The 25,746-nt window shown below is 43.2% G+C and overlaps 1 protein-coding gene across 3 annotated transcripts in view; it reads left to right on the forward strand.

Moving 5' to 3' along the window:
- Positions 1-25,746, forward strand: part of LOC137380215 (hyaluronidase-like) — a 57,766-nt gene that overhangs the window by 3,961 nt on the left and 28,059 nt on the right. For 2 of the 3 annotated variants that reach the window (XM_068052022.1, XM_068052025.1), the window contains exon 2: positions 3,126-3,245. In XM_068052022.1, coding sequence (XP_067908123.1) covers positions 3,171-3,245 — 75 coding nt within the window. In that variant the 5' untranslated portion in view covers positions 3,126-3,170. Of the gene's footprint in view, positions 1-3,125; positions 3,246-15,792; positions 15,913-25,746 lie in introns of those variants that run through there. The other variant, XM_068052026.1, reaches the window with a different exon arrangement.

Genomic DNA, 25,746 nt, shown 5'->3' on the forward strand with positions numbered 1-25,746 from the left:
TGACTCCAACCAGTGGAGAGTTTCCTCCTGATTCCCATTGACTCCAGTTTTGCTAGGGCTCCTTGATACTCGGTCAAATGCTGCCTTGATGTCCAGGGCAGTTACTCTCACCTCACCGCTGGAGTTCAGCTCTTTTGTCCATGTTTGGTCCAAGGCTGTAATGAGGTCAGGAGCTGAGTGGTCCTGGCAGAACCCAAACTGCACGTCAGTAAGCAGGTTATTGCTGAGCAAGTGCCGCTTGATGGCACTGTCGACAACCCCTTCCATCAATTTACTGAAGATCGGGAGTAGACTGATAGGGCGGTAATTGGCTGGGTTGGATTTGTCCTGCCTTTTGTGTACAGGACATAGCTGGGCAATTTTCCACATTGCCCAGTAGATGCCAGTGTTGTAGCTGTACTGGAACAGCTTGGCTAGGGGCATGGCTACTGCTGGAATGTTGTCAGATCCCACAGCCTTGCAGTGTCCAGTGCGTTCAGCCTTTTCTTGATATCACTTGGAGTGATTCGGATTGGCTGAAGATTGGCATCTGTGATGCTGGGAACCTCAGGAGGAGGCAGAGATAGATCATCCACTCGGCACTTCTGGCTGAAGATGAATGCAAATGCTTCAGCCTTGTTTTTTGTATCGATGTGCTGGGCTCCCTCATTGTTGAGGATGGGGATATTTGTGGGGCCTCCTCCTTCTGTTTGTTGTTTAATTGTCCACCACTGTTCATGACTGAATGTGGCAGGACTGCAGAGCTTAGATTAGATCACTGAGCCCTGTCTATTGCATGCTGCTTCTGCTGTTTGGCATGCATGTAGTCCTGTGTTGTTGCTTCGCCAGGCTGATAACTCATTTTTAGGTATGCACTCCTGCACTCTTCATTGAAGTAGGTTTGGCCCCCTGGCTTGATGGCAATGGTAGAGTGGGGGATATGCCGGGTCATGAGGTTACAGATTGTGGTTGAATACAATTGGGAAATGTGGGGTATGGACACAGTGTGTGCGTGTGTAATAGAGACAGTAATGGGAATGTGGGGTATGGACAGAGCCAATAATTGTGAATGCTGGGACAGAAAGCTTGGTGTGACACTATGATGCCAATAATATAGAATGCTGGAGCATAAGCAGTGTATGGCACCACAGAAGCAGTAATTATGAATGCCATGCAGAAAGCACAAGTGTTTGGCAATATGGATATAGAAATCAGAAATGTTGAGACATGAACAATGTGTATGGCATTATAAAGCCAGGAATCAGAAATTTCAGGTACTGGCACTACAGAGCCCATGGTTAGTAATGTCATGAAGCAACATGTAGTTTGGTACTACAGACCTGCAGTTCGCAATGCCAGAGGTTAGAGCACAGACAGTAGTGCCTGCAGTCAGGAATGTCAATGCATGAAGTAAGGTTGTATGTGAGGCAGTAAGGAGCTTTTGTGAATGTGCTGTCATTTGGTAGTTTTGGGTTCTTTTGCCTGTCCAGTTGCAGTAATTAATAGTTCAGTCATTACAGCTTGTGTTTTTATAATCCTTTTTGCCCTCTCTATGTAATCTCTCATTAACTGAGACCTGTTTATACTTTTTTAAAAGAAATATTAATTTTCTTTTGTGTTTTCTTTTCCCTGGCCAATCCTAAGCCTTGACTTGCCCTCCTGAAATATTTGTAGAAATCTGCTTATTGAAAGTGTTTTAAAATCTATATATTCTTGAGTCTTCGATATTCTTCCTGTCTTGAACGTGATCAGTTGCAGGCAGCTTTCCAGTACCTCGTCATTGACTATTTTTCATGTTCTGATTGTCTGGGCTCACGCATCAGGCCTGCATCCAAGGGAATCTGCTCTGGTAATCAAGCCCATCTGATGTTAACACGCATCAATGTCTTAATGTTAACACGTTAATAGATGGAGATCAGGAGTGGGTACTAAAGGCCGGCTCGGGTCTACAAATGAAACCCGACCCGAGCCCGACAGAACCACGCCCGAGCCCGACCCGGCCCGAGTTCTTTCATTCTTTTTCCTGTGCCCGAGCCGACCCGACCATCAGTTAACCTACCTTCCATTTTTCACTTTGTTGCTTATTTGCACAAGCTTAAAATAACTGTAACAAAACCACCTTTCAAGTCCAAAATGTACATTAACATTGGAGCCAATTACTGGAGGTGGTGATAGAGCATGTCGGACCCGACCCGAGCCCGAATGCCGGACCTGGAAATGCGACCCGGCCTGACCCCAACCCAACACAAGTCGTCGGGTTCCGTCAGGTTCGGGTCGGGTAGCCATGCTCTAGTGGGTACCCTAACTGATTTTCTTGCCCCCGCTGTAGCCCACAGGCACTGAATTCAATTGAAACACCCCAAATCCATTCAACTAAGAGAAGCTAACTCAGCATAGACCAGCGATTCAACCTGTGACTTTCCTGGTCTGTATAGCTCAGCTGAATAGTGGCAGTCAAATTACAAGCTGAACTATCATGGAAGATGTTTATAATAAGTTTACTGGGCGTTGTTTTTAATACATCCATCTTTGACTGTGAAAGCTGATGTTATCGATAAAAGAAATAGCCTCTGAAGCTTTCACCAGCCAGCACCACAGTTGCTGCTGCAGCGTAAAGAGAATTAAGAGATCCCAGAAGGAAACTGGCACCAGCTGGCTGATGGTTTAGTGGAGGAAGGCACAATCCAGGACGGAACAGCAGTCCTGTGACACAAAACATGATCTCCAAAGTGTTGCCCCATTTCAGGCCCTCTCGCAGAGGGTTGCAGAGTGGCCAGGGGAAAAGAAACACAGGAAAAATCAGCCTCAGTGGCCCCTGGGTTAGGGAAGTGGAAAGTCGCCAGCTGCTCAACCTGCTCACTGTCCTGTGACCCCCACACCCGATGCAAAGTATGTATGTTTGCTTTTATCAATTGACAGGTTTTAGCTGCCTTAGTGCTTCCTGTTGTTGAATTACTTGCTGCAACTCATGCATGAAGAATGACTTGTTGAACTGTACACCAGGAATTCATACTTCCAAGAGAGGAGGAAAATGGAAAAAAAAATGATCAAACCAGAATAATTTTGCATGCAATGTTCCCGTTCTTTAATGTTGAGTTACCAACCCTGCAGACCTTCTTACTCATTAATATCTTGCCTTGCTGCAGGCATGCCTCCCATTGGTTGATCACAGAGTACTGGCTGCCGTGGTTATGTCCAAGACGTGGGTCAGCCCACCCTCTAGGGCTGACGGAAGATGTGCAGAGCCAGGCACAGGAAAGATGGAGGTAAATTCATTATCCAAATGACTGACTACGTCAGACTAAACAAATATTCTTTTGGGCGACGAGTCAATGCCTTTAAAATAAAAGTCGTAAAGCCTAAATCTCTCCACCTCTCTTCCTTTAGGACATTCCTTAAAACCTACCTTTTTGACCAAGTTTTTGATCGCATGTCCAAATGTCTCTGTCTTTGGCTCTCTGTCAGTTTTGTCTGATTGTACTCCTGTGAAGTGCTTTGGTATGTTTTACCTTGTTGTTCATGTCTTAATGTTAATATTGCCCCTGCTCTTGGCCTTATTGGGCAAGACATACCATTCTCTATACCAGTCTGTTAGTTGGAGCACTGCACAGCAGTCACTGTATCACAATTGATCTATTTATTGTGATTGAAAATATTACCATAAACAAGAATGCCTGTCTCTGCTCCTGATAGAATGTTGACAGCAGCTTCTATATCGTCTCACACCTTGAGGCAGCCCTGAGACTCTGGTCAATATCACTGCCTCCTGAAGAAAATAGGATGTCCAGTGTAGATTAAATAGCCAAATATGTTTCAACAACTTTTTTATTTATTCATTCATGGGATGTGGCCATCACTGGCAAGGCCAGCAATTATTGCATATCATTATTGCCTTTGAGAAGGTGGTGAGCTGCCTCTTTGAACTGCTGCAGTCCATCTGGTGTATGTACACGCACAGTGCTGTTAGATTGGGAATTTGAGGATTTTGACCCAGCAACGATGAAGGAACAGTGATGTATTTCCAAGTCAGGGTGGTGTGTGACTTGGAGGGGAACATTCACTCGTCTGCTGCCCTTGTCCATTGAGGCGGTAGAGTTTGGGGGTTTTGGAGGCATTACTGAAGAAGCCTTGGTGAGTTGTTGCAGTGCATCTTGTAGATGCTACACACAGCAGCCATGGTGCACCGGTGGCAGAGGGAGTGAATGCTCAAGGTGATGGATGGAGTGCCAATCAAGTGGGCTGCCTTGTCCTGGATGGTGTTGAACTTCTTGAGTGTTGTTGGAGCTGCACTCACCCAGGCAAGTGGAGAGTATTCCATCACACTCCTGACTTGTGGCATGTATAAAGTGGAAGGATTCTAGGGAATCAGGAGGCAAGTTACTCGCCGCAGAATGCTCAGCCTCTGATCTGCTCTTGTAGCCACAGTATTTATGGTCCAGTTAAATTTCTGGTCAATGGTAAACCCCAAGATGTTGATGGTGGAAGATTCAGCGATGGTAATGCCATTGAATATCAAGGGGAGTTAGTTAACTGTCTATTGTTGGAGGTGGTCATTGCCTGGTACTTGTGTGATGCCACTTATCAGCATAAGCTTGAATGTTGTCCAAGTCTTGCTGCATACAGGCATGGATTGCTTCATTATCTGAGCAGATACAAATAAAAGTGAACAGTGCAATCTTCAACAAACATCCCCACTTCTGATCTTATGAAGGACGGAAGGTCATTGATGAAGCAGCTGAAAATGGTTGGGCCTAGTACACTACCCTGAGGAACTCATAGGGCTGAGATGTTTGGTCTACAACAACCACAACCATCTTCCATTTTGTTCAGTATGATGTCAGCCAGTGAAGAGTTTTCCCCTTGATTCCCATTGATTTCCATTTTACTGGGATCCTTGATGCCACACTTGGTCAGATGCTACCTTGATGTCAAGGGCACTCACCTCACTTCTGGAATTCAGCTCTTTTATCTGTGTTTGGATCAAGTCTGAGATGGGGTCTGGAGTCCAGTGGTCCTGGAAGAACCCAAAGTGAGCAGTGGTGAGCAGGTTATTAGTGAGTAAGTGCCACTTGATAGCATTAGTGAAGACACCTTCCATCGCTTTGCTGATGATTGAGAGCAAGCTGAAGGGGTGATAATTGGCTGGATTGGATTTGTCCTTTTTGTGGTCAGGAGAAACCTGAGCAATTTTCCACATTGTCAGGTACGAATTTAAGAAGGTCTTTGAATGGTCTTAATTGCAATTGGTCATGGATTCCATGCACTCACTTCACAGTGACTACAAACTCTGTATTGCCTCACGTTTTACAAAATACTAACTTTTTGAATACATTCTCTCTTTGCCACTTACATTTTCCCCATCGCAAAGCAGCACTGTCTCTAATTAGCGTGATTCACTGTGCTGCCTAAAAGTGGATATGCCCCAAACCCAATAAATATTCCAAAATAGTGCCATTTTCTTTTGAGAATGTTTTTATTCTCTGGGCGCTGATGCCGAAAAGGGTCAAAAACTTGAAGAACATGGTGTGAATTTCAGATCATTCTAATTATCCATGGTTACATGCAGACTCCAGCATGATTAATAATTGAACAAAGAACAAAAAGCAAATTGAAGTACACGGGTTCTTATTGTAGAAAACAAAAACAAACATTCAGAGTATGTGAACTTGGAAGTGATGATGCAAATAAGCTGGATGATCATAGGGAGGTGAGACTGGAGCACTCTTGGGTTAATGACTTTCTCCTGTTGTTAATTCAGTTTATATTGTCAGCTCCTTATACTGTTGGGCTTACTGACTTCTCCAAACAGATCAACTGAATTATCTTAATTTGAAAAAAAAACAGGAAGATAGAAAAAAGTTTGGTAATAGTAACAGGATACAGATGCCAATCCATGTTTTTATCTGATCAAACAACTAATAATATAATATGTGAGACCTAGAACATGCCTTCAGTTGCTGATGATTTTGTGGTAATCCTGTATTAATAATGTCGAACATCAGTCATCTTCCCCTCTATTTTCTTCCCACATGCTAATGTGACCAGAAGGGGTTGGTAGAAGTATATAACAGAGAAACTCATTTGTACTCACTCCAACCTTTTCACAGAATCACAGCAGTGCAGAAGGAGGCCATTCAGCCCATCATGTTCGCACCAGCTCTCCGAAAGAGCAATTCACTAAATTCCATTCCCCCACCTTCTCCCTGTAACCCTGCAAATTCTTCCTTTTCATATAACAGTCTAATTCCATTTGAATGCTTCAATTGAACCTGCCTCCACCAACTCTCAGGCAGTGCATTCCAGACCTTAACCACTCGCTGCGTGAAAAAGCTTTTCCTCATGTCGCTTTTGCTTCTCTTACCAAATACTTTAAATCTGTGCCCTCTCATTTTCGATCCTTTCATGAGTGGGAACAGTTTCACTCTATCTACTCTGTCCAGACCCCTCATGATTTTGAATACCTCTATTAAATCACCTCAGCCTTCTCTTCATGGAAAACAGTCCTAACTTCTCCAGTTTATCTTCATAACTGAAATTCCTCATCCCTGGAATCATTCTCCTGAATCTTTTCTGCACTCTCTTCAGTGTCTTCACATCTTTCCTAAAATGCAGCGGTCAGTACTCCAGCTGAGGTTGAACTAGTGTCTTATACAAATTCAACATAATTTCCTTACTCTTGTACCTTATGCCCCTATTAATAAAGCACAGCTTTATTAACTGCTCTGTCAACCTGTCCTGCAATGTTCAATAACTAATGCACATATGCACCCAGGTCCCCCTGTTCCTGCCCTCCTTTAGAATTGTACCCTTTATTTTATATTGTCTCTCCATGTTCTTCCTACCAAAATGAATCACTTCGCATTTCTCTGCATTGAACTTCATCTGCCACCTGTCTGCCCATTCCATCAACTTGTCTATGTCCTTTTAGAGTGCTACATTATCCTCCTCACAGTGTTACCAAGTTTCATATCATCTGCAAACTGTGAAATTGTGCCCTGTACACCAAGGTCTAGATCATTAATATATATCAGGAAAAGCGAGGGTCCCAACACTGACCCCTGGGGGAACTCTGCTACAAACCTTCCTCCAGCCCGAAAAACATCCATTAACCACTACTCTTTGTTTCCTGTCACTCAGCCAATTCCGTATCCATGTTGCTACTGTCCCTTTTATTCCATGAGCTACAAGTCTGCTCACAAGTCTGTTGTGTGGCACTGTATCAAACACCTTTTGAAAGTCCATGTACACCACGTCAACAGTATTGCCCTCATCAATGCTCTCTGTTACCTACTCAAAAAACTCCAGCAAGTTAGTTAAACATGATTTTCCCTTTAGAAATCCATGCTGGCTTTCTTTAATTAACCCACATTTGTCCAAGTGACTATTAATTTTGTCCTGAATTATTTTTCCTAGAAGCTTCCCCCCCCACCGAAGTTAAACTGACTGGCCTGTAATTGCTGGTCTGTCTTTACACCCTTTTTTGAACAAGGGTGTAACGTTTGCAATTCTCCAATCCTCTGGCACCACCCCCAAGTCTAAGGAAGAATGAAAAATTATGGGCAGCGCCTCCATGATTTCCACTCTCGCTTCCCTCTGTATCCTTGGATGCATCTCATCCGGTCCTGGTGATTTATCCACTTTAAGTACAGACAGCCTATCTAATACATCCTCGTTTATCAGTTTTAAACCCTTCTAGTGTCTGAATTACCTCGTCTTTCACCATTGCCTGGGTTGCATCTTCTTTCTTGGTAAAGACAGATGCAAAATATTCATTTAATACCTCAGCTATGCCCTCTGCCTCCATGTGTAAATCCCCCTTTCTGGTCCATTATCGGCCCCACTCCTCATTTTACCACCCTTCTAGTATTGGCTTACATTGATAATCAGAGTAAATGTACACCCATTTGACTTAACATTACCATATGTCAAGAATGTGGAGTATAGACAGATGCTGTTTCAAGGATGTACTATGATCTTGTGGTTCAAATGGCATTCATAACCACTGCCAGTCTTTATTTAGTTTTAAATGGGAATTATTATAAGTGCAGAGGGTGTATTAATGGTTTCAAATGATGCAAGCTGCCTCTTGTATCTCTACAAATGTAAGCTTGGTTTAAAAGTAGTACTCTTACCTCTGTGAAATATTATGCAATTTAGCACATAATATAAAATGGCACATTGTTTCAGTATTGAGGAAGTGCTGCAGGATCAGAACTGATATCTTTCATTCGAGATGTTGAACTGATCAGGTGAATTGAAAAGATCCCATGGCATTATTCAGAGAGGATCAGGATATTCTCGGCAACATCCATCCTTCCACCACCAAAGATGGATTCTCTGTTTCATTCATTCGTTTGATACTTTTGAGGCCATACTACGTTCAAATTGATTGCTGCGTTTGCCTACCAAACCAAATGTACTTAAAAAGTAATTTGTTGGCTGTGACTTGTGTTGGGATATACTGAAGGTGTATTAAGGTTTAATAGATTAAAAGTTCTTTTTTTATTTGCCATTGCCATTAAGCCATTGTCTTCGGTCCCCGGCACAAACTCTGTTCCCTAACCTCCAACTCCATCCCTTGCCCTGGCCACTGTCTGCGACTGAACCACACAATTTGCAACCTTGTTGTCCAATTTATTGCTGAGATGAGCTTCCAACCACATAGCTACTCCATCACTGAAATTGCCTACTTCCACCTCCATAACATCGCCCATCTCTGACCCTGCCTCAGTTCATCTGCTGAAATCCTCATCCATGCCCTTGTTACCTCTAGACTTGAATATTCCACTGCTCATTTGGCTGGCCATCCATTTTCCCCTTCCATAAACTCAGATTTTCTTCAATTGGCAGCCATGCCTTCAGCTGCCTAGGCCCTAAGTTCTGGAGTTCCCTCCCTGAGCCTCTCTACTACCTCTCCTCCTTTAAGATGTGTCTTAAAACTTGCCTTTTTGACCAAGTATTTGGTCACCTTCCCTAATATCTTCTTATGTGGCTCAGTGTTAAATTTTCTTTAATAATGCTGCTGTGAAGCACCTTGGCAAATTTTACTATGTTAATGACGCTCCATAAATGCAAATGTTGTTCTCCATTCCATGCGTAAATTATCTGACCTTCACCTCAGCCCCAAAGTTAAGTTTATAGCCGAATCTCATTCTGTGTATCCATGATTCTGTAAGGTGGTGGTTTCAGTTATATATTTCATTTTCCCAATTTTCTGTCCTCCCTCGCAGGCACTTGTTGGAGTATATTTCGATATACGCTGGCAACACTTCAGTACCATGTTGTTAATGTGTGACAATGAGCATTGGCAGGCTGTTTGATTATAGAGTACGTTACAACTAGCTTAATCCTGTGCTCACCCTGTATCCACACATGCACACTTTACAGCACTAGTCAGTACAGCGAGGTAACATCTATTGATTTTGTTTCCCGACCTAGTTTTTAATCCTTCCTGCTATCCATAGACAAGAGGCATTGAGGCCAGTTGATGGCTTTGAATGTGTGTCTTGACAGTGAGTGCAGTTCAACATCACAACCAAGCCCAATTCTGGCATCACCTGGAATCCTCACACTCCTTGCATTAGCTGCTGTAGAAACAATTAGGCCAATTTTCCCTTCTCAAACCCAAAGGTCGCAGAACTTAATTGTAGCACTCCTTGGCTGAGATCTGCTAACTCAGCACAGTCTGGCTTTGATGCTGAGGCCTTCCTGATGTGTTCAGCTGAGCTGCTGACTGGATAAACTCACTGAACAGTTGGGAGGTAATCTTGCTTTTAACTTCTGGTGAAATCTGCCTTCACTTTTGGAACGAAAAATAAAACTTTCTTTTCTTCAATAAATGAATTTTGAGGAAATGAAATGGTACATTAATACACTTCCCCCTTTTCAAACCAGAATTTTATCAACCCTTTGCATCTGGAAGATTTTGTTTGAATGTATGTCTTAAACTAACCACAGCCGTTTTTCTGAAAGTGCAACCAGTTGAACAAACTGTGCAGGGGGCAATGCTAAAAGTCATCCCGTTCATATAGAAACAAAAATGAAATTCCTCTGCTTTTAGTGGATACGTTGACCCATTTAAAATAAACAGGTCCACTTGTGTTTAAAAAAAACTGAGGAATATCATGAGCGTAGTAAGTATTTATCCTCTAATATTGCTATCAGTCATTTCTAAGCATCAGTTTTTCATTCGAAGCTCGAGGGATTAACTGGCGAAGATGTAGGTTTAGTGGCAATGAGCGATGATTGAGCTTGAGTCTTATATGAATGTTACTGTTAATAGTGTGTGTTCTATGGAAATAAAGAATCTGCATTTATATAGTGCCTTTTTTGACCTTAGGACATCCCACCGTGCTTTTCATCGTCATTTACAGCACAGAAGAAGGCCATTCGGCCCATTGAGTCCATGCCAGCTCTCTATGGAGCTATTCAGTGTAGCTGTAATTGTAACCAAGGGAAACATGGCAGCCAAGTTTACGCATAGCAAGGTCCCACTGACATCAATGCGATAAATGACCATAAAAGTGATGTAAATGATGTTGATTGAGGGATATATGTTGGACCCCACCCCCTCTTCCCCCCCCCCCCCCCCCCCCAACCCGCACCAACCTCCCCCGCCTACCCTTTCTGGAATAGTGACATGGGATCCTTTGCATCCATCTTAGAGGACAGGCAGGTCCCCAAACTAACATCTCATCTTAAATATGGCACTTCTTTAGTGCTGTTCTCAAGTGTTCTCCTGAATTATGTATTTAACTTTTAGGGTGGGATATTTAAGCCACAACCTTCTGACTCAGGGAAGAGTGCTACTGCTGAGCTAAGACTGACACCTCTGTTTTGTACAGATCAGATAACCCAGTGTGATATAGAGCAAGAATTATGGTCAATGAAGCTATGAAGTAAAATTAATCTTGCATATTGTACTGAGGGATCTGATTAGTATACAGTTAATCTTGAATATTGTATAGTGAGTTAGATTTGATGGAAGGCAGGTTGCTTGTTTGTCTGCAGATCCTAATTTGAATAGTCCTTTACCAGAGTCTGATGAGAGAAAGCTGGGTAGACCTGTCAGCTACTGTCTTTTCTGTTAAAAACAAACAACCTAAGTAGCCGTGGATTGAACTGATCATGAAACTGATACCTCAGTCATTGATATTTTTTGTGGTGTGCTCAGTCTTGCTGCAGTTTTCACTCTTGCTGACATCCCATTGTAATAAATTGTTAGGTCTGTCAAAGATGTCCGTTAGATCGTTGAAGACCATGAAGTTGCTCTTTATATTTCTCCTAAATTTGTCTTGCAACATAGATCATATTCACTGCTTTGCTTGGATCAGAATCTTCATTGGGTTTCAAGAAGATCATTGGATTTGGTGGCATTGTTAAGATGGTTCAGGAGGATCCTGGCAAGGACTTTACAGCAACAGATAGGAGTGAAATGCTACAATATTTCCCCAGTTGCAACTGTCTCCTTCACATTTGTACAGTGCAACAGCTGTCACAGCCTTGAACCCTCAGGAACTGCCTCTTCATCTCAGATTTGTTGGAATATTCTAAAGTGGTGCTTTGCAGTAGTTGGGCCTGGATGTTTAAATGTTTCCGCTGGAGTGCCATCTGAGCCTGTTTCTTGTCATTGTTTGTTTAGTCAATGGCAGTTTGTATTTTGTTGAGAGATTGATAGGTTCAGAGAATTTTAAGAGTTTATTGATTTGGTTCAACCCAATGATCCACTAGTCTGTGCTCCTGAGGGGAGCAGCAATATGGACACAGTCACAGACACAGTCTTCAGTGCAAGTTTTTTTGAAATATACTGGCTTGCACAAGACTTGGTTGCTTCTATTTTCTTTCTCAAGAGTTTTCATTTCTCCCATTTTAGCCTGCATTCTGTTTTAGATGTTTGAGCCTTGCTGTTTCTTTGTGATAAAGTTGTTTTCATTCATACAGCTAAGTTCAGTCCCAAATGAATCAGCATCTGTATTAAAGCACTCCTGGTGATAACAACTGGTGTTTTATATGTCCTTATATTTTACAACAGCTGCCTTGAACTTTGTCCATTAATTTTCCACTCTAGAGGCCATTACTAACATTTAGTCCTCCTGTGATCGCTTCAGTGAATTCCTAATTCAAATCCAACTTCCTCATGATATTGGTCTTTGATGATGAGGGGTGACAAAAGCTATCTTGGACAAACCACTATGTAATCTATTCTAAGATATCAGTCAGCTCCACACATGGTGCAAATGTTGTGTATTTTGAATGGGATTTAGTCTTATAATCATATAGCCAAGTAGACACCAGTGCTTTGGACGAGGCTTCTTATGGGAGGATTTGCAGTTATCAGTTGGTGAAGTGAGGTATTGGTGATAAATACATTTGGACAGCAGAGGTTACATGATCCTATTCCCAATTTGCCATTGATTCCTTCCATGTTTTATGCTACTAGCCAATACAGACATTAAAATCCCCAACTAGGTTGCCTTCTTTTGGAACAAAGGAAATCGTCCATTGTAGGTCTTCAAGTTCTTGTCGTGAAGAAGGCATGGATAACAGTTTCATTAGGGGAGGGGTGAGAAAGGATCTTAAGTGGACAACATTACAAAGGTACAAGAGATCTCTCAATGGCTTCTCTTCCTACTCCTGCACCATTACCTCTGGTGTTTAACACTCAGCTGTGCATTAAACAGAGCATTGAGGATGCCTGTGGGTTCAGCCAGAGTAAGCAGCCGAGGTAATTGATGGAGCCAAACAAAATTGCATCAGTTTTGTGAATGTTGAGATGTGGGAAATTTTGGCTGAACCAGGACTTGATGCAGCAAAGCCTTTGAAATTAACCTTGAAATCAATTAAAAGCTGTTGCATGCTATAGAATATTTATTTAAATTTCAGGTCCAGTTATTTTTCCATCAGAAGCACTTGCTGTTCAAATAAAAATTGGCTATGTGTACAAAACAAAAAATATTTCTTAGTCGCTATTTGATTTATAAGAATTTGTAACAATGGTGGGACTCGCTCTTTAAATTATGTTTTTAGTTTTGCGTCCACTATAATAAAAACTTTTTGAATAAAAGGAAGTACAATAAAGTTAACACAACCTCTCTGTGCCCGAAGGAATTATCTTTCTGATCACAACTTTACATTTCAAACCATGAAGCTAAACTGTGACGAAATAAAAAATGGTGCTTTTTGTGTGTTCTCAACTCATCATGTTCTCTCTCCTCTGAGTTCACTGCCCTCTTATCCTCCCTAAATCTCTCCCTGCATGTAAACTCCCCAACCCATGTTCACAGCCACCCCCTCGACCTTTTCTCTCGTGGTTTTGCTAGTCCCATCATATCAATTAATGATAAGGCCATCTCTGATCACTTTTTGCATCACTCTCCATCCATATCCCCCTTCCACGCCCCAACTGTATCTGTCCCTAGAAAAGCTATCCCCCTATTCACTTACAACTGCACTTTCAAAGTCTCAACAATCTAGCCTTTGGCCCTCCTTTCACCACAATATTTCTGCAGCTACACCCACACCCTCACCTCCACCTTTAATGCCCTAGTCCTCATTAAGAAGATCAGTATCTTTCACCCTGGCCATTCCCCCATTAGGGCCCTTATCTCCGGTTCTTTAAGTCCAAAGGACGCAGACTGGAAAGGAAATGGCAACCAACTGATCTATCCATCCACCATCAGGTCTGGCTGGACCTCTAAAAATTTTATCAGGTCCTGCTCTCATCCGCTAAAACTGCTCAATATTCCAGGATCATTTTGCAATGCAAAGATAACCCCCAGCTTTGTTTCTCTATTGCAAACCGTGTTCTTAAACCCCTGTACACTTCTCCCTCACCTCCAACAATAAGTGCAAAGAGCTCATGGACTTCATTGTTGCTAACATCGAGACTACCTGATCAGCTGCCTCTGCCAAATATCCTATAATGTTCCCCCCTGCCCTAGCCCTGGACTCGCATGTTTCTGTCCTATTTCCCCTCATGCCCTCTCTGAGATCATCTTGTCCATGAGACCCACCTCCTATTCCCTCGATCTCCAAGGATTTATCCTTCGCCCCCTCCTATTTCTCATCTACAATGCTGCCCCTCAGTGACATCATCTGAAAGCACAGTGTTAGTTTTTTTCTAAATGATGTGTTCTTGGGGTGTGAGTGTCATTGGCAAGGCCAGCATTTATTGCTCTTGAACAGAGTGGCTTGCGAGGCCATTTGAGAGGGCAGTTAAGAGTCAACCACATGGCTGTGGGTCTGGAGTCACATGAAGACCTGACTGGGTAAGGATGGCAGATTTCCTCCCCTGCAGGGCTTTAGTGAACCAGATGGGTTTTTAATGACAAGCTGGTAGTTTCATGATTATTAATGAAACTAGAATTTTATTCCAGATTTATTAATTAATTGAATTTAAATTCCCCCCAGCTGCTGTGGTGGGAATTGAACTCATGTTGCTGGAGCATCAATCTGGACCTCTGAATTACTAGTTTATTAACATTACCACTATGCTACTGCCCCCATAATAAGCTTTCACATGTTTGCTGACGACACTCAGCTCTACCTTACCACCACTGTTGCTAAATTATCAGACTGCTTATCCGGTATCCAGTATTGTACGAGCAGAAATTTTCTCCAATTAAATATTGGGAATCACTGAATTGTTACAGTGCAGAAGGAGGCCATTTGACCCATCGTGTCTGCACCAGCTCTCCGAAAGAGCAATTTCCTCAGTTCCATTCCCCTGCCTTCTCCCCGTAGTCCTGGACATTCTTCCTTTTCATATAACAGTCTAATTTCCTTTTGAATGCTTCAGTTTGAACCTGCCTCCACCACACTCTCAGGCAGTGCATTCCACACCTTAACCACTCTCTGCATGAAAACGTTTTTCCTCATCACTTTTGCTTCTCTTACCAAGCAAAAGAAGACTGAAGCCATCATTTTCGGTCCCTGTTCCAAACTCCGTTCCCTAGCTACCAACTCCATCCCTCTCACTGGCAACGGTCTGAAATTAAACCAGTCTGTTTGCAACCTTGGTATCACATTTGACCCCAAGATGAGCTTCCGACCTCATATTTATGCCATCACTAAGACCACCTATTTCCACCTCCATAACATCACCCAACTTTTCCCCATCTCAATTCAACTGCTGCTGAAACCTCATTTGTGCCTTCATTACCTCTAGACTTGACTATTCCAACACACTCCTGGCAGGTCTCCCACATTCTACTCTCCATAAACTTGAGGTCAGCCAAAACTCGACTGCCCATGTCTTAACTTGCACTAAGTCCCATTCCCCTATCACCTCTGTGCTTGCTGACCTACAGTGACTCCCAGTTAAGCAACATCTTGATTTTAAAATTCTCATCCTTGTTTTCAAATCCCTCCATGGCCTCAGCCCCTCCCTATTTCTGTAATTTCCTCCAGCCCACAACCCTCCAAAATATCTGCGCTGCTCTAATTCTGGCCTCTTGTACATCCCTGATTTTAATCATTCCACCATTGGTGGCCGCACCTTCAGTTGCCTAGGCCTCAAGCTCTGGAATACCCTCCCTACACCTCTCTGCCGCTCCACCTCACTTTCCTTCTGTAAGACACTCCTTAAAACCTACCTCTTTGACCAAACTTTTGGTCATCTGACCCAATATCTTGTTTTGCGGCTCAGTGTCGTACTTTGTTCCTGTGAAATGCTTTGGGACGTTTTGTTACATTAAAAGTGCTATGTAAATATAAATTGTGTTTTTTTGCCAATCCCTGATAAATTTGAAAAAGAGAATTGCTTAAGAATGTTTTTTTTTTCTAACTGTCACAAGGCAGTTAGTCACTTCCTGCTGTTTGGGTGTTGCCCAAACCCTATCCCGAAGTGTTACAATTTTGTTGCAACTTTTTCACTGATTCCTGAAATTCATTACTAGGATAACAATTCCATTCACACTGGCATTTCACCACTTGGTAAGTTGAATTCTGCCAAAAGTTATAATATGCAGACTTATGTTTTCAGATGTATTTTTCTAACTAAGTTGTTCGGATCACAGAGCTCTTAAAATCTGTCTTGGAAATTTTAGAAAAGTGAATGTAGACAAGGATAGACTGTCACCAGTCTCTCTCTCCTAGCTATTACTTGGCTTTGCATCTGTTACAGATTACAATGAAAATTTGTTACAGAGTGAAGTACTCAAGGGGTTGTTATTTTTTCAGCAACTTCTCCAGCCCTATGTTCTTGTGCATAATGTATGTAAGCAAGTGTCAAGCTAAGAGATTGGTTTAATAAATACTGTACTTTTGCTTGCAATGCTCATGGCATGTAGATGTATTTTTTTTCTCTGCAGAGTGACTTGGAATTTGGCTTCAAACCACAACACATCCCTGAGGAATTACATGTATACTGTTGTGGGATCAGTCACTTGTACCACATTGGTCATTTATGTAGTGATTAAATGTACACTGTCATGAATCATTCACATGGTGACAGGGAATACAGCATTGTGGGATTGTGGGGGATTGTTGTCAGTCACATGGTAGGGACTGGCATGACACAGTTGTCATCAGGATTTCAGTAGAACTTAATGGTGGACAAGAGCACTTGGCACGTCATAACATTCAAGGCTATGGGCCAAGTGCTGGCAAATGGGATTAGGTAGACAGGTCAGGTGTTTTAATGCATCAGTGCAGACTCGATGGGCTGAAGGGCCTCTTCTGCACTGTATTATTCTGTGACATGTGACATTTGTGTACTATTTTGCTATTTGCTAAAGATCTGAAAAATAGCCTGGAGCACAATTCTGGATTTTATCTTCCAATCTTTCTGAACTTGGGTTGTATCTGAGGACAACATTTTGAACACATTAAGACTTGATAATGTACCAATGCTCACAGGTCTCTCATTGGTGGTGTAGAAACAGCAGCAATGAATTGAGTATCACAGGAGAATCATAACGTAGTTTAAAGTAGAATCAGTGTTAATTGTCGAATGCCTCTTAATTTTACAAGAGTACTGTTGTCTTTTTTTTCCCACAGGCTCAGTTTATTTAATTACTTCCCCTCCCCCAACCCCCTTTTGTGTAGTGTTACGACCCGGTGAGACAGAGGTCTAGGGTTCTCTTTCACCTTTCACCTGGTCATAGTGTAACAGGGTTTAATTTTAAACAGCACCATGTTTTTAGCTCCCGCTTGGTGAATCCTTGTTCACTGCTTTCCAATTATAAGGCAAAGAAACCAGCACAAACAGGCTTTCTTAGGTTTAAAGAAGAAAAGTTGAAATTTGTTAAACTTAAACTCTAATTCGGTTAACGGCTACGGATACACGACGTGCCCACGCTAGCATGCATACGTGATACACATGCGAAAAGAGCAGAAGAAAAATAAAGTGGAAAAGTTTGAGGCAATATCTGAAGAGTTTTTGTTGCAGTTCTTCAAGCTCACTGTAGAGTCCTTGATTGTAGTCTTGCTTTTCGTTGGGGCCCAATATTATTCTTAAACCTTGTTCGCTGTAGGAGACTTTTCCCACTTGGGAAAAGTCTTAGTGGATTCAGAGGCTTGTGAGAAAGAGATGGGAGCAGACAGGAGAGATCTTCTTAGTCCAGGAGCAAACAGACACACTCTGTTCAAAGGGTTAGTACAATTCAGAAAAACCCAGGTTGTCCAGCAGGTTAGTCATGTGACTAACTGGTCTGACCACGTCTTGGATTGTATCACCTTAGCAGTCTCTGGAATGCTGCTCTTACACACAATACCTGGTGATCAAGGTCCATTGTGGGTTGAATGTGTCAGGAAATGGCCCTTTGTCCTTCTAATCACCGTCTGTTAATATGCAAATGCTTTTTCCAGCCACTTTCTTCATTCCAGTAACAGTTTAAAATCAATGTTCATGACAAAATTAATGTGCCTCATTCTTGGCAGGTGGGGGCCTAGCATGACAGTAGTAATACATGCCAGATTGGCTCATTTGGTAGTGCTCTTTTGTTCGAATTCAGAAAGTTGGAAGTTCAAGTCCTTCCCCATTACTTGAGCTCGTTATTCAGGCATACATGCCAGTGAAGTACTGAGAGAGTGCCATCTTTTGGATTAGACTTTAAACCAAGGTTCTGTGCACCTGTTTAAGAACAGCAATGACTTCTGCTGGTATTGTCAGAAAACACATTAACTGGCCATTCACCTCACTGCTGTTTTAGATTAGAGATACAGCACTGAAACAGGCCCTTCGGCCCACCGAGTCTGTGCCGACCATCAACCACCCATTTATACTAATCCTATACTAATCCCATATTCCTACCAAACATCCCCACCTGTCCCTATATTTCCCTACCACCTACCTATACTAGTGACAATTTATAATGGCCAATTTACCTACCAACCTGCAAGTCTTTGGCTTGTGGGAGGAAACCGGAGCACCCGGAGAAAACCCATGCAGACACAGGGAGAACTTGCAAACTCCACACAGGCAGTACCCGGAATTGAACCCGGGTCCCTGCAGCTGTGAGGCTGCAGTGCTAACCACTGCGTGTTTGTGGGGTGTGGGTGCACAGAATGGCTACCAGATTTTACCACAGAACAGCAGTCACTTATTAGTTGTCCATTCAGTGAAGAGCTTTGATTTATTATCTTTAAATCAAAAATATTATTAGACATTAATTCTGAAGGACCAAATTCATTGAAAAGGGCAAATGGAAATAACGGGCCCAAACGTATGGGCTGAATGGCATTCTATTGTTGAAGTCATTAATGAATTTAATGAACAACTGGCTTTTTGAAAAGGAGCATTATCTAAAAAGCACTCAAGACTCCATTAGCAGAGTAGTTGTTCGAAGCAGTCCTTTCATTTTTACGAAACATTACTATTTGGACTTGTCTGCCAGAGGTAATTTACATTTTTGAGATCCAATTTGCTTCTGCTAGAGCAAGAGTAATCCCCTACTGCACGACTCTATGACCTGTATTAAATTTGATTGTTGCAGTGTGTGGAGGATGGTGAATAAAGAGAAATGTAAGTTTAGGTCAAAAGCAAAATACTGCGGACACTGGAAATCTGAAACAAAAGCAAAAAATGCTGGAAATACTCAACAGGTCAGGCAGCATCTGTGGCGAGAAAAACACAATCACAAAATGGTTACAGCACAGATGTAAGCCATTCGGCCCATCATGTCTGCACTGGCTCTCCAAAAGAGCAACTTACCTAGTGCAGGGGTTGCCAACATGTCAGTGGAGAGCTATTGGTAGCTCACTGACGGTCTTTGGTAGCTCACATAAAGCTTTGAGCTTTGGAAGTCACGTATTTGTCTAGCGGGGCTGTGACTGGCGCATGCGCAGTGCGGGTGCTGGAGCTGGACGGAGGCGGTCGTGTCGGATCCGCAGAGGGTGAGAAACCGCCGAGTGTAGGAGAGGATTGGAGCTGGGGGGGTGGGTGGGGAGCCTTCATAATCACCCGATGTAGGCCTCAAACACGCCCAATAAGAAACTACTGGTCCCGCAGTTGCACCGAGTGGGGCAGCAGCTGCAGGGCTTCTCCTGGTGACAGGCCCGGGTTAACGGCCTCCAGCTTTCCAGCTCTTTTAGATGAACTAACTGTAACATCAAACCCCAAAACTTTAAAGCAAACTTACCTCAGTTATAAAGGGGCCTGAGAGAGGAACCATTTGGGACACAAGACAGAGCAGGAGGTAGGCACAACCACTGCTTCCTTTTTCTCCTGGGATGTTTTACTGGAGTTGTGTTGCTGAGTGTTCCTAAACTCTGTCTCCCTATCCCGGTAATGTAGGTGGATTGTAGGTTGCTTTAAGTGTTGGACTATATTGCCTCTCCTCATTCTCCCTCCTCCTCCCACTCCCAAGTTCCAGGCTCCAGCGGCTCGATGCAGCTGAAGCATTAACACTGTTTCTCTCTCCAAACATGCTGCCTGACCTGCTGAGTATTTCCCGCATTCTCTCCTTTTATTTCAGGTTTCCAGCATCTGCAGTCTTTTGCATTTGTTTTATTGCAGGCTTTGCTCACAGAATTGAGTCGAGAAACACAGCCGGTTTGTATCGGGCTGGGTGTTGGATGCAGAATTCAGTCCCTGGCCTCTTGTGTAGGTCTTTCTTTTTGCATCAATTTGAGTTGAAGAGCAGATGGAGGAAAAATTACTGGGCTTAACCCCAAATATTTTTGTGCCCAGCCAGGCCCAACAATTTCCAATGTCAAGGGAAGTAGATTCCAGGGGACATGACATTGCTAAACAGACACCAACCACTAAATGAAGCTGCTGCTGGGCTTCTGGACACCCGCAAGTACAGTGATCTCTTCACCAGGCTTGCATACAGTGTCGAGTATCACATTGAAATAAAATTGAGATCAGTTTTCCTTCATATTAAATATTATCTGTCCATATTTTTTCAATATATGTTTGTGACTCATATTTTTCATTTATCAGGAGTAGGGGGAAGGTGGGGGGAAGGCAAAAAGAACAAAAGGGAAGGTCTGTGACGGGGTGGAGGGCAGGAGAGATTAAATGGCACAAAGCCAAGGGGCGTGGTAGTGGGACAAATAAAGAAACAAAAGATTTGTCTGGATGAGGTAAGTTTTAAATATCTTATCGGAAGTAGTGTGATGCTTGTTCCCGCATATCAGTCACAAAATTTAGAGCTGGCCTCCTTTCCTCTTGTCTCTCTGTCCAGCCTCTCAGCCAAGGAATGGTGTGCAACACAAAGTAAGCCTGGAGTGATGGGGAGAAAATCATTAACCTCCCGGAATAGGGCTATCTGTTTGGATCAAGCTGGCAAATATTGTGTAATACAGTATCTCTCCGTCAGAGCTGTAGTGAGTGACAATGTACTGGAACAAGAACCAACTGGTTGAGACAATGGCTGCAATTTCCTGCTCTCTCAATTTTTCAATGTAATAGCGCAGGCAGGTGTGGATAATGGGTCACTCTGGAGCTTTCCCTCCTTTTCTTGTATGCCCTCTGCCCCCCCGCCCCATCCCATGTCCTGTAGATAGATGACTTACGGTACATCCGATCAACGTACCCTCGATTTTATTTTGTGTAGGGCACAGCCAATTCATTTCAGTGAGTGGGCCCTTTATATTGTTTTGCACAGGTGCACGTGTGCAGTAACTTACAGGGGTTGATTTGTATGCAGCCTGCACGGGACCTTTTAGGTGCACGGTCGCACAGCTTTGAGGGAACATTGCATAAAATATGTACAATATTGACAGGTGCAAATGAGGGGAATGCATTCTCCTATATATTTCCTGTTATTTGCATCATAGCAATACTGGATGCCAGGGATACCTTTTGGCCTTTGGAATTCAGAATAGCCATGGGGGTGGGCTGAATTTTCTATTGATCGATGTTCAATTTCGGTTCTGTCAGAAGCACCCTGCTCCAGGCCTTGATGAAAGAGCTGAATGCCAGAGAAGTAGCTCTCCTTGATATCAAGGCAGCATTCAACTGTGTATGACGCTAAGGACCCCATCAAAACTCAAGTCACTCTGGTCGAAGGGAAAACCTAGCAGTGACTGGAGTCATAGCTGACATGAAGGAAGATGGTTGTAGTCAGTCATCACAACTCGATGGCATTACTGCAGAAATTCCTCTTCAGTTGCTTCATCAGTCACCTTCTTTATCATGTCAGGAGTTGGACGTTTTGCTGATAATTCCATATTGTTCAGCTACATTTATACCTCCAATAATGAAGCAGCTCATGTCAGCCTGTAGCATGACTTGGATAAACATCTAGTCCAGGACTAACATAAGGTAGGTAATATTTGTGCCAAGTGGTGCATATTCAGCAAAGTAAAGCCCAGCCCCCTTCCCATGATCCAAAATGACATCACCATCACCAAGACCCCTGCCATGAGGTTAACTTTGAGCAGAAGCTGAACTGGACCAGCTATATAAAAACCATGGCTACTTAAACAGAGCAGAGGTTAAGGACTCACTTCATGACCCTTCAAAGCTTCTCCACCATCTGCAAGGCTCAAGTCAAGAGTTTAATGGAATACTCACCACTTGCCTCGATGGGTGTAGCCACAGCAATACTCATGTTGCTCAACACCTTCCCGTACAGAGCAATGGCTATCTCAAACAAGAGAGAATCTAACTATTTCCCCTTGACATTCAATGGCCTTACGATCGCTGAATCCTCCACTATCACTATCCTGGGGGTTACCATTGATCACAAGCTGAACTGGACCAGCCATATAAATACCATGGCTACAAGAGCAGGTCAGAGGCTGGGAATCCTGCGACAAGTAACTCACCTCCTGACTCCCTAAAGCCTGTCCACCATCTACAAGGCACAAATCAGGATTGTGATGGACTGCTCTCCACTTGCCTGGATAGGTGCAGCTCCAACACTCAAGAAGCTCAACACCAGCCAGGGCAAAGCAGCCTGCTTGATTGGCACTCCATCCACAAACATTCACTCGCTCCACCACTGACGCACAGTGGCAGCAGTGTCTACCATCTAGCTGCACTGAAGCTGTGCACCAAGGCTCCTTAGCACCTTCCAAACCTAGAAGGACACCTTTGCATCTTCCTCACAGCTTACTTTCCCACCTAACTTTGTATTGTCAGCAAACTTGGATGCATTATTCTCGGTCCCCTCATCTAAGTCATTGATAACGAGTGTAAATAGCTGAGGCCCAAGCACTGATCCTTCCAGTACCCCGCTAGTTACAGCCTGCCAATCCAAATATGACTTGTTTATTCCTACTTTCTGTTTGCTGCCTGTTAACCAGTCTTCAGTCCGTTCAAATATATTACCCCCAATCCCATGAACTCTAATTTTGTGTAATAACCTCTTATGTGGCATCTTTGTTGAATGTTTTTGAAAATCCAAATACACTACATCCACTGATTCCCCCTTATCTACCCTGCTAGTTAAAAATAAAAAAAAACTGACGGATTTGACAAACACGATTCCCTTTCATAAACCCATGTTGACTCTACCTAATCATGTTATGATTCTCTAAGGGCTCTGTTACCATGTCCCTAATAATAGATTCAAGTATTTTTCCTACTACCGATGTCAGGCTAACTTGCCTATATTTCCCTGTTTTTCTCCCTCCTTTCTTGAATAGTAGGGTTACATTTGCTACCTTCCAATCCATGGGCACTGTTCTAGAACCAAAAAATTCTGGAGGATCAAAACCAATGCATCCGCTATCTCAATAGCTACCTCTTTTAAAACCCTAAGGTGCATGCCACCAGGTCCAGGGGATTTGTCACATTAATTTCTCCAGTACTATTTCTTTATACATAATATCCCTAAGTTCCTCTTTTCCAGCAGACCCTTGGTTCTTCATTATTTCCAACAATTTTTTTGTATCTTCTACAGTTATTTGTACACTCCTGCCATTTAGTTACATTGGAGCGCCTCCTGCATCCTCCTCCTTGCATAGTTTAGCTGCTAACCTTGCATTAGTCGAACATCTGAATCTTCAGCCAGTTGGTCTGCTGCTTGATCTCCGTTCTGTCAGGTCTAACCCCAACATTGTGATCAAACCTACCAAGGTAAGGGTGGTGCTGTTGTTGTCTGGTGTACTGACCTCTATCTTGCAGAGGCTGAGCGCCAACTCTCAGACACTTCTTCCTACCTTCCCCTGGACTATGACCCCATCACCGAAAATCAAGCTACTGCCCACAGGATCGTCACTGACCTCATCTCCTCCAGAGATCTTCCCTCTACAGCTTCCAACCTCATTGTCCCGCAACCCCAGACAGCCCGCTTCTACCTCCTTCCTAAAATCCACTAACAGGACTGTCCTGGCAGACCCATCATTTCAGCCTGTTCCTGCCCCTGTGAATTTATTTCTTCCTATCTTGACTCTATCTTTTCTCTGCTGGTCCAGTCTCTTCCCACCTCCATCCGTGACTCTTCTGAAGCCCTACATCATTTTGACAATTTCCAGTTTCCTGGTCCTGACCACCACCTCTTCACTATGGACAATCAATCTTTCTACACCTCCATCCCGACCAGGATGGTTTGAGGACTCTCCGCTTCTTCCTTGAACAGAGTCCCAACCAGTCCCCCATCTACCACCACCCTCCTCCGCCTCGCTGAACTTGTTCTCCCATTGAACAACTTCTCCTTCAACTCCACTCATTTCCTTCAAGTAAAAGTTGTTGCTTTGGGTACCCGCATGGGTCCTAGTTATGCCTGTCTTTTTGTGGGATATGTCGAACATTCCTTGTTCCAGTCCTACTCAGGCCCCCTCTTTTTCCGGTACATTGATGACTGTATCGGTGCTGTTTCCTGTTCCCGCCCTGAGCTGGAAAATTTTATCAACTTTGCTTCCAATTTCCACCTTTCACCTTTACATGGTCCATCTCCGACACTTCCCTTCCCTTCCTCCACTTCTCTGTCTCCATCTCTGGGATGTCCACTAATTCATTATAAGCCCACCAACTCCCACAGCTACCACAACTATACTTCTTCACGCCCTGCCTCCTGTAAGGACTCCATTCCATTCTCCCAGTTTCTCCGTCTCTGAAGCATCTGCTCTGATGACGTAACCTTCCACAACAGTGCCTCTGATATGTCTTCCTTTTTCCTCAACCGAGGACTCCCTCCCCCCCACCCCCCAATTCCGCATTCCACAGGGATTGTTCCCTTCGTGACACCCCTGGTCCACTCCTCCATTACCCCCAGCACCTCGTCCCCTTCCCACGGCACCTTCCCATGCAATTGCAGGAGGTGTAATACCTGTCCTTTTACCTCCTCTCTCCTCACTATCCAAGGCCCCAAACATTCCTTTCAGGTGAAGCAGCAATTTACTTGTACTACTTTCAATTTAGTATACTGTATTTGCTGCTCACAATGCGGTCTCCTCTACATTGGGGAGACCAAACGCAGATTGGGTGACCGCTTTGATGAACACCTCTGCTCAGTCCGAAAGTATGACCCCGAGCTTCTGGTTGCTTGCCATTTCAACACTCCCTTCTGCTCTCATGCCAACATTTCTGTCGTTGGCTTGCTCCAGTGAACATCAACGCAAGCTTGAGCAGCACCTGATCTTTTGATTAGGCACTCTACAGCCTTGCGGATTGAACATTGAGTTCAATAACTTCAGAGCATGACTGGCTTTTAAAAAATATTTTATTTTTTAACCATGTGTCTGCTTTTCATGTAGCCAGAGCTGCTCATTATTCTGCTATTAACACTCTCTCTGGACTAATGCTTTGTCTTTCACCACAAGCATTAACACACGCTTTGCCTTTGTCCCAGGACAGCTTTGTTATTTATTCTCTCCTGCCCTATCAAACACCTTCCCCTTTGTTCTCTCCCCCACCCCCCTTCCCTTCATTTGCTTAAAACCTAATTATTTTCTAACCGTTGCCAGTTCTGATGAAAGGTCACAGATCTGAAACATTATGTTTGCTTCTCTCTCCACAGATGCTGCCAGACCTGCTGAGTATTTCAATCACTTTTTGTTTTTGTTGGTCTGCTGCTTCGATGCTTTGCAAATTGCCTTCTAAAAAAACTTTGCTTTGCATCTGTGTATTCTCATTTCTGGTGGTTTGTTTTGTCTCTTAACAAATTTTTACTTTGCTCCTGTAGTCTCTAGCACCATGTTATTCTTCATTGCAACTCGCCTGCCTGCGATTTTAACCTGCTTTATCTATCATGTTTTGTTGTAAGTGTCCAGAATTTTGTGCCATCCCCTCACAGGCCCTGCTAAATGTTATTATTTTTCTCCCGGACTTGTTTCCCATTTATCCTGCTCATAAGTTTTCTGTTTGTGACCGCCATTGATCTTTAATAATAACTCCACTACTCAATGTCTTTTTATCGCACATCCCTTGAT

Source organism: Heterodontus francisci, chromosome 19, assembly GCF_036365525.1.
Source record: "Heterodontus francisci isolate sHetFra1 chromosome 19, sHetFra1.hap1, whole genome shotgun sequence".
In the NCBI taxonomy this organism is placed as follows: Eukaryota; Metazoa; Chordata; class Chondrichthyes; order Heterodontiformes; family Heterodontidae; genus Heterodontus; species Heterodontus francisci.